The 9580-nt window shown below is 53.3% G+C and overlaps 2 protein-coding genes across 4 annotated transcripts; one reads left to right on the top strand and one right to left on the bottom strand.

The window, feature by feature from the left end:
• The first annotated feature begins 67 nt into the window (after positions 1-67).
• TMEM262 (transmembrane protein 262) lies at positions 68-5714 on the top strand. 2 transcript variants are annotated; one of them, XM_033861023.2, is made up of 4 exons: positions 68-235; positions 4994-5265; positions 5371-5470; positions 5571-5714. In XM_033861023.2, the coding sequence occupies exons 2-4, from the start codon at positions 5092-5094 to the stop codon at positions 5645-5647; spliced, it is 351 nt and encodes a 116-aa protein (XP_033716914.1). In that variant the 5' UTR covers positions 68-235; positions 4994-5091; the 3' UTR covers positions 5648-5714. The 2 variants fall into 2 exon arrangements, with proteins under 2 accessions (XP_033716914.1, XP_019802600.1); XM_019947041.3 differs by having other exon boundaries at positions 69-235; positions 4975-5265.
• On the bottom strand, positions 5695-9573 carry ZFPL1 (zinc finger protein like 1). 2 transcript variants are annotated; one of them, XM_019947034.3, is made up of 8 exons: positions 9423-9573; positions 9228-9337; positions 8805-8916; positions 7407-7600; positions 7238-7310; positions 7017-7163; positions 6644-6767; positions 5695-6155 (listed from the first exon to the last, which is right to left on the bottom strand). In XM_019947034.3, the coding sequence occupies exons 1-8, from the start codon at positions 9502-9504 to the stop codon at positions 5969-5971; spliced, it is 1029 nt and encodes a 342-aa protein (XP_019802593.1). In that variant the 5' UTR covers positions 9505-9573; the 3' UTR covers positions 5695-5968. The 2 variants fall into 2 exon arrangements, with proteins under 2 accessions (XP_019802593.1, XP_073665242.1); XM_073809141.1 differs by having other exon boundaries at positions 6014-6364.
• Positions 9574-9580: the final 7 nt, after the last annotated feature.

Raw genomic sequence — 9580 nt, 5'->3', positions numbered from 1 at the left:
CCTGGGTCCTTCGAGACTGGAGTTCCCCCGCACCTTTCCCCCCCGAGCGAAGAGGTTCCGCCAGAGCCCTGGGTTCCCCCAGCTTTGCAGGAAGGATTTTGTGGAACTGGTCGAGTCGCTGTCCTCCCAGAAGGAGGACGAGTCGTGGCTTCCAACCCTGCACCCCCGCAGACAGGGGCTGCGGAATATGTCCCTAGATGCAGTTGACGGAGCGCGGGCCGTGGAGCCAGAGAGGGTATGTCTGGCATCCTGCCACTGCCTTGTTACGGGGGTAGCAGCTCAGTTTCCCCCATTCCTAATATTGGGGTACGTATTTCACAAGGGGGCTGCGAGGATTAAATGCATGTACAGTGCTGCACAGTGGCTCTAGCGCAGTGTTTCTCAAGGCCTGGTCCTCTGACGTGCATCAGAATTGCCTTCAGAATTACTTGTGGCGTGTTGTAAAGACTCTGGGCTCCCGTCAGACCTAGCTTATTTTTTTTAAGTCAAGCAGTTCTGGTGCACCTGAACTTGAGAACTCCTATTATACGCCGCTTAGAAGACACAGTTGGCACATCTTAAGTGACTGATGGGATGTGCTGACGGAGGGGTTAGGTGGAGATGTTGAGGATAATTCTCAGGTTTCTGATTGGGACAAAGGTACAGCTGTTCACCCAGGTGAAGAGCTGAAGATAGGGAAAGACTTGCAGTTCAAACTGAGACACGCCGAGTTTGAATGGATGAAAAGGAGAAAAAGACTGTGTCAGTGTGGTCCTTGAAACATTACTTATGATGGGCTGGGGGGGCCAGGGATGGAATGGAAACCACTTTATTCTTTGGCAGGGGTCCTGCCAGACAAACACAGCCCACCACCTGTTTTCATATGGCCTGTAAGCTTTTTTTTTTTCATTTTTAAATGGTTGAAAAAAAAATGGCATTTCATGATGTGAAAATCATATGAAATTCATATTTCAGTGTCCATGGGAACACATCCATGCCCATGCATTTACATATTATCTATGCCTGCTTTTGGTTTTTTAATTTATTTATTTTTGGCTGCCTTGGGTCTTTGTTGCTGCGCGCGGGCTTTCTCTAGTTACGGCGAGCGGGGGCTACTCTTCATTGTGGTGCGCGGGCTTCTCATTGCGGTGGCTTCTCTTGTTGTGGAGCACGGGCTCTAGGCATGCAGGCTTCAGTAGTTGTGGCACGCGGGCTCCCGTAGTTGTGGCACACAGGCTCCAGTAGTTGTGGCACGCGGGCTCAGTAGTTGCAGCTTGCGGGCTCTAGAGTGCACACTCAGTAGTTGTGGCACACGGGCGTAGTTGCTCCGCGGCATGTGGGATCTTCCCAGACCAGGGCTCAAACACGTCCCCTGCATTGGCAGGCAGATTCTTAACCACTGCACCACCAGGGAAGCCCTATGCCTACTTTTAACTACAACAGCAGAGTTGAGTCATTGCAACAGAGACGTACGGCTGGCAAAACCTGTAACATTTACTATCTTGTTTTTCACAGAAGTTTGCTGACCCCTGACTCTATGGGATACTCAGAGGCTGTATAAAAAATATACATGAAGATTTAAGCTTATCAAGCTATAATCTTAAGAAAAATGAAGAAAAGAGTATAAAGATTTAGGGGCTTCCCTGGTTGGTCCAGTGGGTGGGACTCTGCGCTCCCAATGCAGGGGGCCCGGGTTCGATCCTTGGTCAGGGAACTAGATCCCACATGCCTGCTGCAACTAAGAGTTCTCATGCCGCAACTAAGAAGTCCGCATGCCACAACTAAAGATCCCACGTGCCGAAACTAAACATGCTGCAACGAAGATCCCACCGCAACTAAGCCCCAGCGCAGCCTGAATAAACATAGTCTTTAAAAAGAGTAGAAAGATGTAGATCTACTCCAAGAAATCTATAAACTTCAAAAAAAAGTTGCAGAATACTGTTAAGAAAAATTATCCAAAATTTGGAATACAGACGGTAGCATGACCTTCCAATATCATACTGGGGCATTGTTTCACAAGCCCACCCAAGGATTATTTAATTACCTATAGGAGTGTACATTTGTTTGATCTTGCTATTTAGATATTGTCCCAAAGAGATGCAAAACATCTATATCCAATGGAAAAATAACCTCAAAATTTGGTTTGTTTGCCCTGTAGGACACCAGCCAATTTTGTATCTAACCTAGTAATCATGTTCTAATATTTCTCTTTAAATGCCTATCCATATCCAGCTCCTCAAGACGCATTCCTACCTTACTGAGGGGGAACCCTTCACCGATGAGTTAAGACATCTTAGTTACATGTTTATTCTTTATTTAGAGATCATATTTTTTAACTTTCTGAAAATTATACTTTGACAGTACACATGGTGTGATTTTGTTTTTTAAATTATGCATGTAGATGTACACGTAGGTGTATGAAGTTAACATCAAGAAGGGACTCAGGGCTTCCTGGTGGCACAGTGGTTAAGAATCCGCCTGCCAATGCAGGGGACACGGGCTCAAGTCCTGGTACAGGAAGATCCCACATGCCGCGGAGCAACTAAGCCCGTGTGCCACAGCTACTGAGCCTGCGCTCTAGAGCCCGCGTGCCACAACTACTGAAGCCCATGTGCCTGGAGCTCATGTTCCACAACAAGAGAAGCCACTACAATGAGAAGCCCGCGCACCGCAACGAGTAGCCCCCGCGGCAGCTAGAGAAAGCCCGCGTTCAGCAACGAAGATCCAACACAGCCAAAAATAAATAAATTAAACAAATAAAATAATAATAATAGGGCTTCCCTGGTGGCGCAGTGGTTGAGAGTCCGCCTGCTGATGCAGGGGACACGGGTTCGTGCCCTGGTCCGGAAAGATCCCACGTGCCGCGGAGTGGCTGGGCCCGTGAGCCGTGGCCGCTGAGCCTGCGCGTTCGGAGCCTGTGTTCCGCAACGGGAGAGGCCACAACAGTGAGAGGCACGCATACCGCAAAAAAACCCAAAAATTATAATAATAATAAATTTTAAAAAATTTTTTTAAAAAGAAGGAACTCAAAAGATGCCCACTCACCGAACTGTTGAAGGGGTTACCTCCGTAGGTGTGGGGGTGGAGGGGGGAGACTGGTACATTCTCCTCTGTATGCCTGTGTATGATGCAAATCTTTTACAAGAACATATTCATACACTATGGGGGTAATTTTTAATTAATTAATTAATTTTTTTTTTTGCGTTATGCGGGCCTCTCACTGTTGTGGCCTCTCCCGTTGCGGAGCACAGGCTCCGGACGCGCAGGCTCAGCGGCCATGGCTCACTGGCCCAGCCGCTCCGCGGCATGTGGGATCCTCCCGGACCGGGGCATGAACCTGTGTCCCCTGCATCGGCAGGCGGACTCTCAACCACTGCGCCACCAGGGAAGCCCCTGGGGGTAATTTTTTTTTTAAATGACATTCAGATAGAAGCCCTAACATAAAAACATTCGTTTGTATTCAAATGAGAACTAAAGTGCAAACAATTGTTTCAATGGTGTGAACACAGCTGGGCATCGGGCATCACCCCTTCAATGTGTTAAGATGGGGGTCTGAGGGTCTCTTGTGATTAATGACACTGGGCAGCAATAATGGATGGTGGTGTCAGGCTTTATTTAACCTTACTGCTTCCAGGCAGGAGACTTCCGGTTTTGACCTGACCTGGGACCTGACTTCTGGGGCAGACAGTCAGGCAGGAGGCAATGGGGCTGGCCAAGTTCAACATCAACTCTTCTACAATACTTTAGTTCCTGGGAGTTTGCATGTCCCTCCACACCATTTCTGGCCAGTTTTCTGACTTATTTTGTTGACAGTCCTGGAGTTCTCACCTCTCACACGTACAGAGGAAATGTTTTTTTCTTGGCATCTAATTGTCCCTACCCATTCCACAGCCTCAGGTAGAAGTGGATATTAGTCTTAGTACTGATTCCCTCACTCATTGGCTGCGAAAACTTGAGCTGACAATCCCTCTCTGTGCCCCAGGCTTGTGTGTAAAATAGGATTTGTGCCACCAGTCCCAGCTTTCTCATGGGACTCTTGGAATGGTAGAGACAATGAGTGTTAAGATGCTGAGTGCTGGAAGGCAGCAGAGGGGAGAGCTGGTCAGCATCATGTGTTGGAAGAACATCTGGGGAGAAGATGGAAAAGCCAGTTGCTCTCCAGGGCCCACCTGGGGAGGATGTGGGAAGGTCCTGGGACAGCTATGGAGAATCTGTTGTCCCTTCCCTTACTTCCTCCCCATTAGGGGCTGGAACAAATACTTGGAGTTTGTGATCCAGCCCAGGCCTGCCCTCACCTGGCTACATCCTCCAGTTCTACTGGAGAGATCTCATTAGGAGAGATTACACCTGACCTCTCATCTGCCTAAGACTTGCTGAGGACCTACATGCCCCTTCACATTTTTTTTTTTTTTTTTGGCTGTGTTGGGTGTTCGTTGCTGTGCGCGGGCTTTCTCTAGTTGCGGCGAGCAGGGGCTACTCTTCGTTGTGGTGCGTGTGCTTCTCATTGCGGTGGCTTCTCTTGTTGTGAAGCATGGGCTCTAGGCATGTGCGCTTCAATAGCTGTGGCTTGCAGGCTCAGTAGTTGTGGCACACAGGATTAGTTGTTCCATGGCATGCGGGATCTCCCCGGACCAGGGCTCGAACCTGTGTCCCCTGCATTGGCAGGTGGATTCTTAACCACTGTGCCACCAAGGAAGTCCCCCCTTCGCTTTTCTGAGCCCCAGTTCTTCATCTGCAGAATGTGCCCACACTACCTCCTGCGTGGAACTGTTGAGGACTTAGTGAGAAGATCTGCCCAAGAGCACAAAGTGTGTGGGCTGGGATGGTGAGGCACACTGTCCCTCCCTCAACACGCTAGGGCCCCGCTGCTCTGAGCCTTTAGCCCAGCCCCCCTCCACAGTTCAGAGCTGCCCTGGCCACCCATGAAACACTCCTGTATTGGCTGGAAACAGCCTGTGCTCGAGAATCTTGTTCTCTATGTCCTCCTGATTCTAGAATCCTACGGCTATTCCAGACTGTGCGCTCCAGAACCGGAGGGGTCGGCTGCTCCTCCTGGGCAGTGTCCGCTTGCTCAAGCTGTACCAGCTGCCTTGAGTCTGTGCTGCCGCCAGGATGCGGTGGCGGGACCGCGTGGCCGTGCTCTTCTTCCCACAAGGCATGATTCTCACCATGGCTGCTCTGATGCTCTTCTTCGTACACCTGACCGTCTTCGCCAGCGACGTGCACAACTTCTGTATCACCCACCACTATGACCGCATGAGCTTCCGCTACACAGTTGTCCTGATGGTAGGCCAGGGCAGGGGCTCGAGGGCTGGTCAGAGGAGGCCCAGGGGCTGATGGAAACCCCCCTGTGTGTCAGGGGGCCACTCTCCCACGGGATGGGGCCTACAGTTCTCCCAGGTGATCGGCATCTGCTGGGCCGCCATGGGGTCACTCTACGCTGAGATGACACATGACAAGTTTCGTCGATGCTTTTCCCTGACCGTCCTGAGTGAGTAGGGTGTACACAGCGGGAGGGGGGAGCTCTGGAACCCTGAGATGCAGCAAGGAGGGGGCAGGCAAGGCTGATGGGGGCTCTCTCCTCTGCCCAGTGCTCAACGGAGCCATGTTCTTCAACCGCCTGTCCCTGGAGTTTCTGGCCATAGAGTACCGGGAAGAGAACCACTGAGGCTTGGGGCCCAGGCTGAGAAGGGGGAAGGAAAAGGCTGCTTCGGGTGTTTTAATAAAGTCTGTAATTTATTTCCACCTGTCAGCTCCTTTGGGGGAGGGAGGGGGAAAGCTGGAGACCCAGGAGGAGAAGGTCAAGACAAATGTTTGATCTGCAGGAACCCCAGGCCTAGCCTGCAGCCACTCTGGTGGACGTGGCTTTGGGCCTGGGATCTTAGTGTCTCAGGCTTGAGGAAGAGGAGCAGAGAAGGGCCCCTGGACCTCCCCCTCTACCCACCCTCAGGCCCCCAGCTCCTAGGCTGGCCCAGCCATAAGCAGGGGCTCAGGAGGGACCCACACGGATGTGAGGGTTCATGAGCGGGTCCAGGTTGGGATCGCTGTCAGCCGCAGCCCGGCCCAGGCGAGACATGAGCGCAAGGAGGGCCAGGAAGCCCAGCAGCCCCAGGAGCAGCAGCAGCCCTGCCCGCTGGAGCAGGGTCAGCGGCCGCTTACGAGACCCAGCCCGGCTCCTGGGGGGATGAGGGGAAGTCAGGTCAGGCCTCCAGTCCCTGGCGGCCCCTGCAGCCGGGAGAGGAGCCCCAGCCATGACGCTCGTCTTCCGGCCCCAGCGCCACCATCCCTGAGCCTGGTTTCCTCAAGGGTGGTCATCCCTGCGCCTGCCCACTACCAGGCTGACTGTGCAGCTCAAACCAGCTGAGGCAACAACTGTGTTCTGAAACTGGAATGTGTCGGGCATAAGGAGAGTCACAAAGATTGGGGGGTGTCAGAGCAGGAAGGGGCCTCAAAGAGCCCGAGTCCGAACCTCATACGTAGCACGCAAGGAAACACCCAGAGGGGGGCAGACCCAAGCCCAGGCTTCGGTGCACAGCCCCTATACCAGGTCCCGTTATTACCCAGAACAAGCCCCTTTTGTCATGAAATCGCCCTGCCAGGGTCTCTGGCTCTCACTTCCCCTCCTCCCCCTTCCTGGCATCCTGCCCCACCTGACCCCATGTACCTGAGCAGCTGGGCCAGCCAGCCCAGGGCAGGCCGGCGACGGTACTTGTCATCATCACAATCCCCATGGAGGCCTGGCGCCCGGTCATCATCCCGCGTGTCATACACCTTCCTTGGGGCTGAGGCTGCAGGGGCAGAGCCACCGGCATCCACAGGCTCAGGAAAACTGGCCCATAGCGGGGTGGGGAGAGGGGAGGGCAGGAGATCCCGGCCCTTCTCAGCCTAACAGCATCTCGGAATTGTGGGGAGGTAACGTCTGTGATGCAGTGAGGAAGGGTCCCTGTGGGTGGGTGTCCAGACCCCCGAGCTCCCTCCACGCAAAGCACCCCACTCCCATTCTATCCTCCTCTGGCCTGGACAGTTCCCCGGCTCACCGTGAGTCAGAGGCTCGGGATTGCCCATGTGGATCACCATGTGCTGCTCGGGTCGGCTCGGGGAAGCAGGGGGCCGGGGGACTTGGCTGTAGAAGGCTGGGGCAGCAGAAGCGCTGGCTGTCTCCTCTTGTTTGGGGCTACCACTGGCTGTGGGCAGGAAGAGAGCTGTCAGCAGAGCAGGGAGGCAAGGGCCCCAACAGCAGGTGGAGACCACCACTTACCATTAAAGCTGGACCAGTCAGAGAAGTCGGAAGTGTTGAGGGGCTCAGGCTCTGGGCTCACCACCTCGTCAATCTGGAGGAAAGAACAGATGTCACCAGCCTGCCCAGTGCTGTCCCCACCCACCCACCCACCTGGCCCAGGTGGGACCCAGGGGATACAGGCTCTCACCAGAGGAAGACCCAGTCCTGCCCGGGCCCAGTTGACTGTGGCCAGTTTCTCTCTCAGTGCGGAGGCCACGGGGCCGGCCAGGTTGGTTGGAGGGAAGATGGGGCCACTGCAGCTGGGGCACTGGTAGCCAGCAGGTGCTGTGTTTTGGGGTAGCTGGGCAGCACGTTCATTGAGGCAGGCCCAGTGGAAGAGATCTGAGGGCCCATGAAGTAGTGGAGGAAAGACATGAAGAAGCAGACACTTAGGACCCCTAGCCCAGCAAGAGCCCCCAGCCTGCTGCAGAGACACATGCACACATAAGTGTAAGCCCAGGGCCTTCTCTTGCCCATCCTCACCCCAGGTCCACTTCCTCAGTATTCCCTAAGACTTTGGCCTTCCTGGCCACCACTATCTGACTAAGTTAAGGCAGATGCTACCAAACTTCCCAGCCCACTAGGGGGTGGGGGTGGGTGGGAAGAAGATGCCACCTGCCCTTTCCATGAGTCCTCTCTGGACTCGCACTCATCACAAGCTCATTGGGCTAACAGCTCATCAGGAACAGTTTCAGAAAAGGTTACTAGACATACACACAGGAACACGTATGGGTGTACACATCCATGGGCACAGATATACACGTGTTTATATACATGTCAAACGCAGGTGCCATCCCCTACATCCACACATACGGGCAGACTAACTCTCACATACACATCTATACACTCACGTTTGCTAACACTTACGCACCCTCACCTAGGAATTCTCCTGCAACCCCACAACACACCTGTGCTTATATGTTCACATACAACAGTTACCCATTCATTCACCCATAGTACTAATGAATACACTAACACTTATGTAAAGACACAATGCACGTTCAGTTCATGCACATATAAACACACAGTGAGAAACACATACATGGAGCGCACTCTTTTACACTAGTTCCTGCAAAAAGTGGAGCTAAGGCTCTTACACCAGAGTCAGGTCAAGGTCATGACACATGCCCCTGCTGACTTCCTTTAGCTGACATTACTGTGAGGAATGCAGTTCCTCTCTGTTTAATCTTGGAATCAGAAATGGATCCTGAATGTCTGAAAGCCCCATGCTTTCAGCTCACTGCTGGTATGGCCAGCTACTGCTCACAGCTACAACCACACCCACAAGTTTGACTGGCTCTCGCTCAACCCTAGAGATTGGCAGGGAAGAAGCTAGAAGCTTTAATTTTTAGGGAAAAACACTAAGGCCTCTTAAGGGGAAATGACTTGCCTGAGCTCACACAGCAGGTAAGTAACCTAGCTGGACCAGAACCTGGGGCTCCAGCCTCCCAGACTTGAGAGGTCACTGTCCTGCTGCTTGGGGAGTGCCTGGAAACTGGTCACGCTGGGCCTGTCCTGATCCCCCCATAAGGTGCCCAGGCCTCACCATAACAGACCAGGCGGGTCGTCTCCCGGGAGGCCAGGGGTATGTTGCAGAGGCGGCAATTGGGGTTGTAATCGCTATCTTGGAGCCACTGCAGGTAGGACTGGACGATGCACTGAAGTGGGAGAAAGAGGTCACAACTGGAGCAAGAACTCCACAGCCCATCTCCCCAAAGCCCAGATGCCTCTTTTTCTCATCACAGAGGAGATTGATACTTCTGTTCGACCAATCAATAAACATTTATTGAGCACACACAGTGTGCCATACTCTGACTTAAGCACTGGGGGATACAACAGTGAACAAAATAAACTAAGTCCTTGTCCTTGTGGAGCTTCCATTCTAGGGCCAGGCCCTTCATGGATTTGGAGGAAGTCAATACTGCCTGCCCACCTAGTGCCCTGCTCAGCCGTTCCTCTGAACACCCACCTTGGCGTGATTGGCTACCAGGCAGTGCTCGCAGACGTTGACCCGGTGTTCGAAGCAGAATAGGTTGGTCACCTTCCTCTTGGGGCACTTGCAAAGCCCCATAGTCGACCCTGAGGAAGGGGTCTGAGTTGGCAGGGAACCAGGTTCTGGTGGCCGCCACAACGCACTCACCAGCCCAGTTGTTTCCACTCTTACCTGCCCTAGACACCTCTCGTACTCGCCCCAACCCCAAACTCTTGCCCACCGTCCCTCTCCATTCCGGCCACGCCCCCTGCATAAATCCCACCTCCGGAGACCCCAGATGCCTCCCGCATCCCAAACCTGGCCAGGCCCCTCCATCAGTCTCTCCGATA

Source organism: Tursiops truncatus, chromosome 8, assembly GCF_011762595.2.
Source record: "Tursiops truncatus isolate mTurTru1 chromosome 8, mTurTru1.mat.Y, whole genome shotgun sequence".
NCBI classification, from domain to species: domain Eukaryota; kingdom Metazoa; phylum Chordata; class Mammalia; order Artiodactyla; family Delphinidae; genus Tursiops; species Tursiops truncatus.
Note: the sequence above shows the minus strand (reverse complement) of the source record. Positions and strands in the feature narration are given on the sequence as shown.

What these genes read in the sequence shown, in the direction of transcription:
- TMEM262 (XM_033861023.2), top strand. Translation starts at nt 5,092, where the DNA reads ATGCGGTGGCGGGACCGCGTGGCCGTGCTCTTCTTCCCACAAGGCATG. An exon ending in GCTACACAGTTGTCCTGATG is followed by an intron (nt 5,266 to 5,370) that starts GTAGGCCAGGGC and finishes TGGGGCCTACAG; the next exon opens with TTCTCCCAGGTGATCGGCAT. An exon ending in CTTTTCCCTGACCGTCCTGA is followed by an intron (nt 5,471 to 5,570) that starts GTGAGTAGGGTG and finishes TCCTCTGCCCAG; the next exon opens with TGCTCAACGGAGCCATGTTC.
- ZFPL1 (XM_019947034.3), bottom strand. Translation starts at nt 9,504, where the DNA reads ATGCAGGGGGCGTGGCCGGAATGGAGAGGGACGGTGGGCAAGAGTTTG. An exon ending in ACGAGAGGTGTCTAGGGCAG is followed by an intron (nt 9,338 to 9,422) that starts GTAAGAGTGGAA and finishes CCCCTTCCTCAG; the next exon opens with GGTCGACTATGGGGCTTTGC. An exon ending in TCCCGAGCCTCTGACTCACG is followed by an intron (nt 6,768 to 7,016) that starts GTGAGCCGGGGA and finishes CTGCCCCTGCAG; the next exon opens with CCTCAGCCCCAAGGAAGGTG.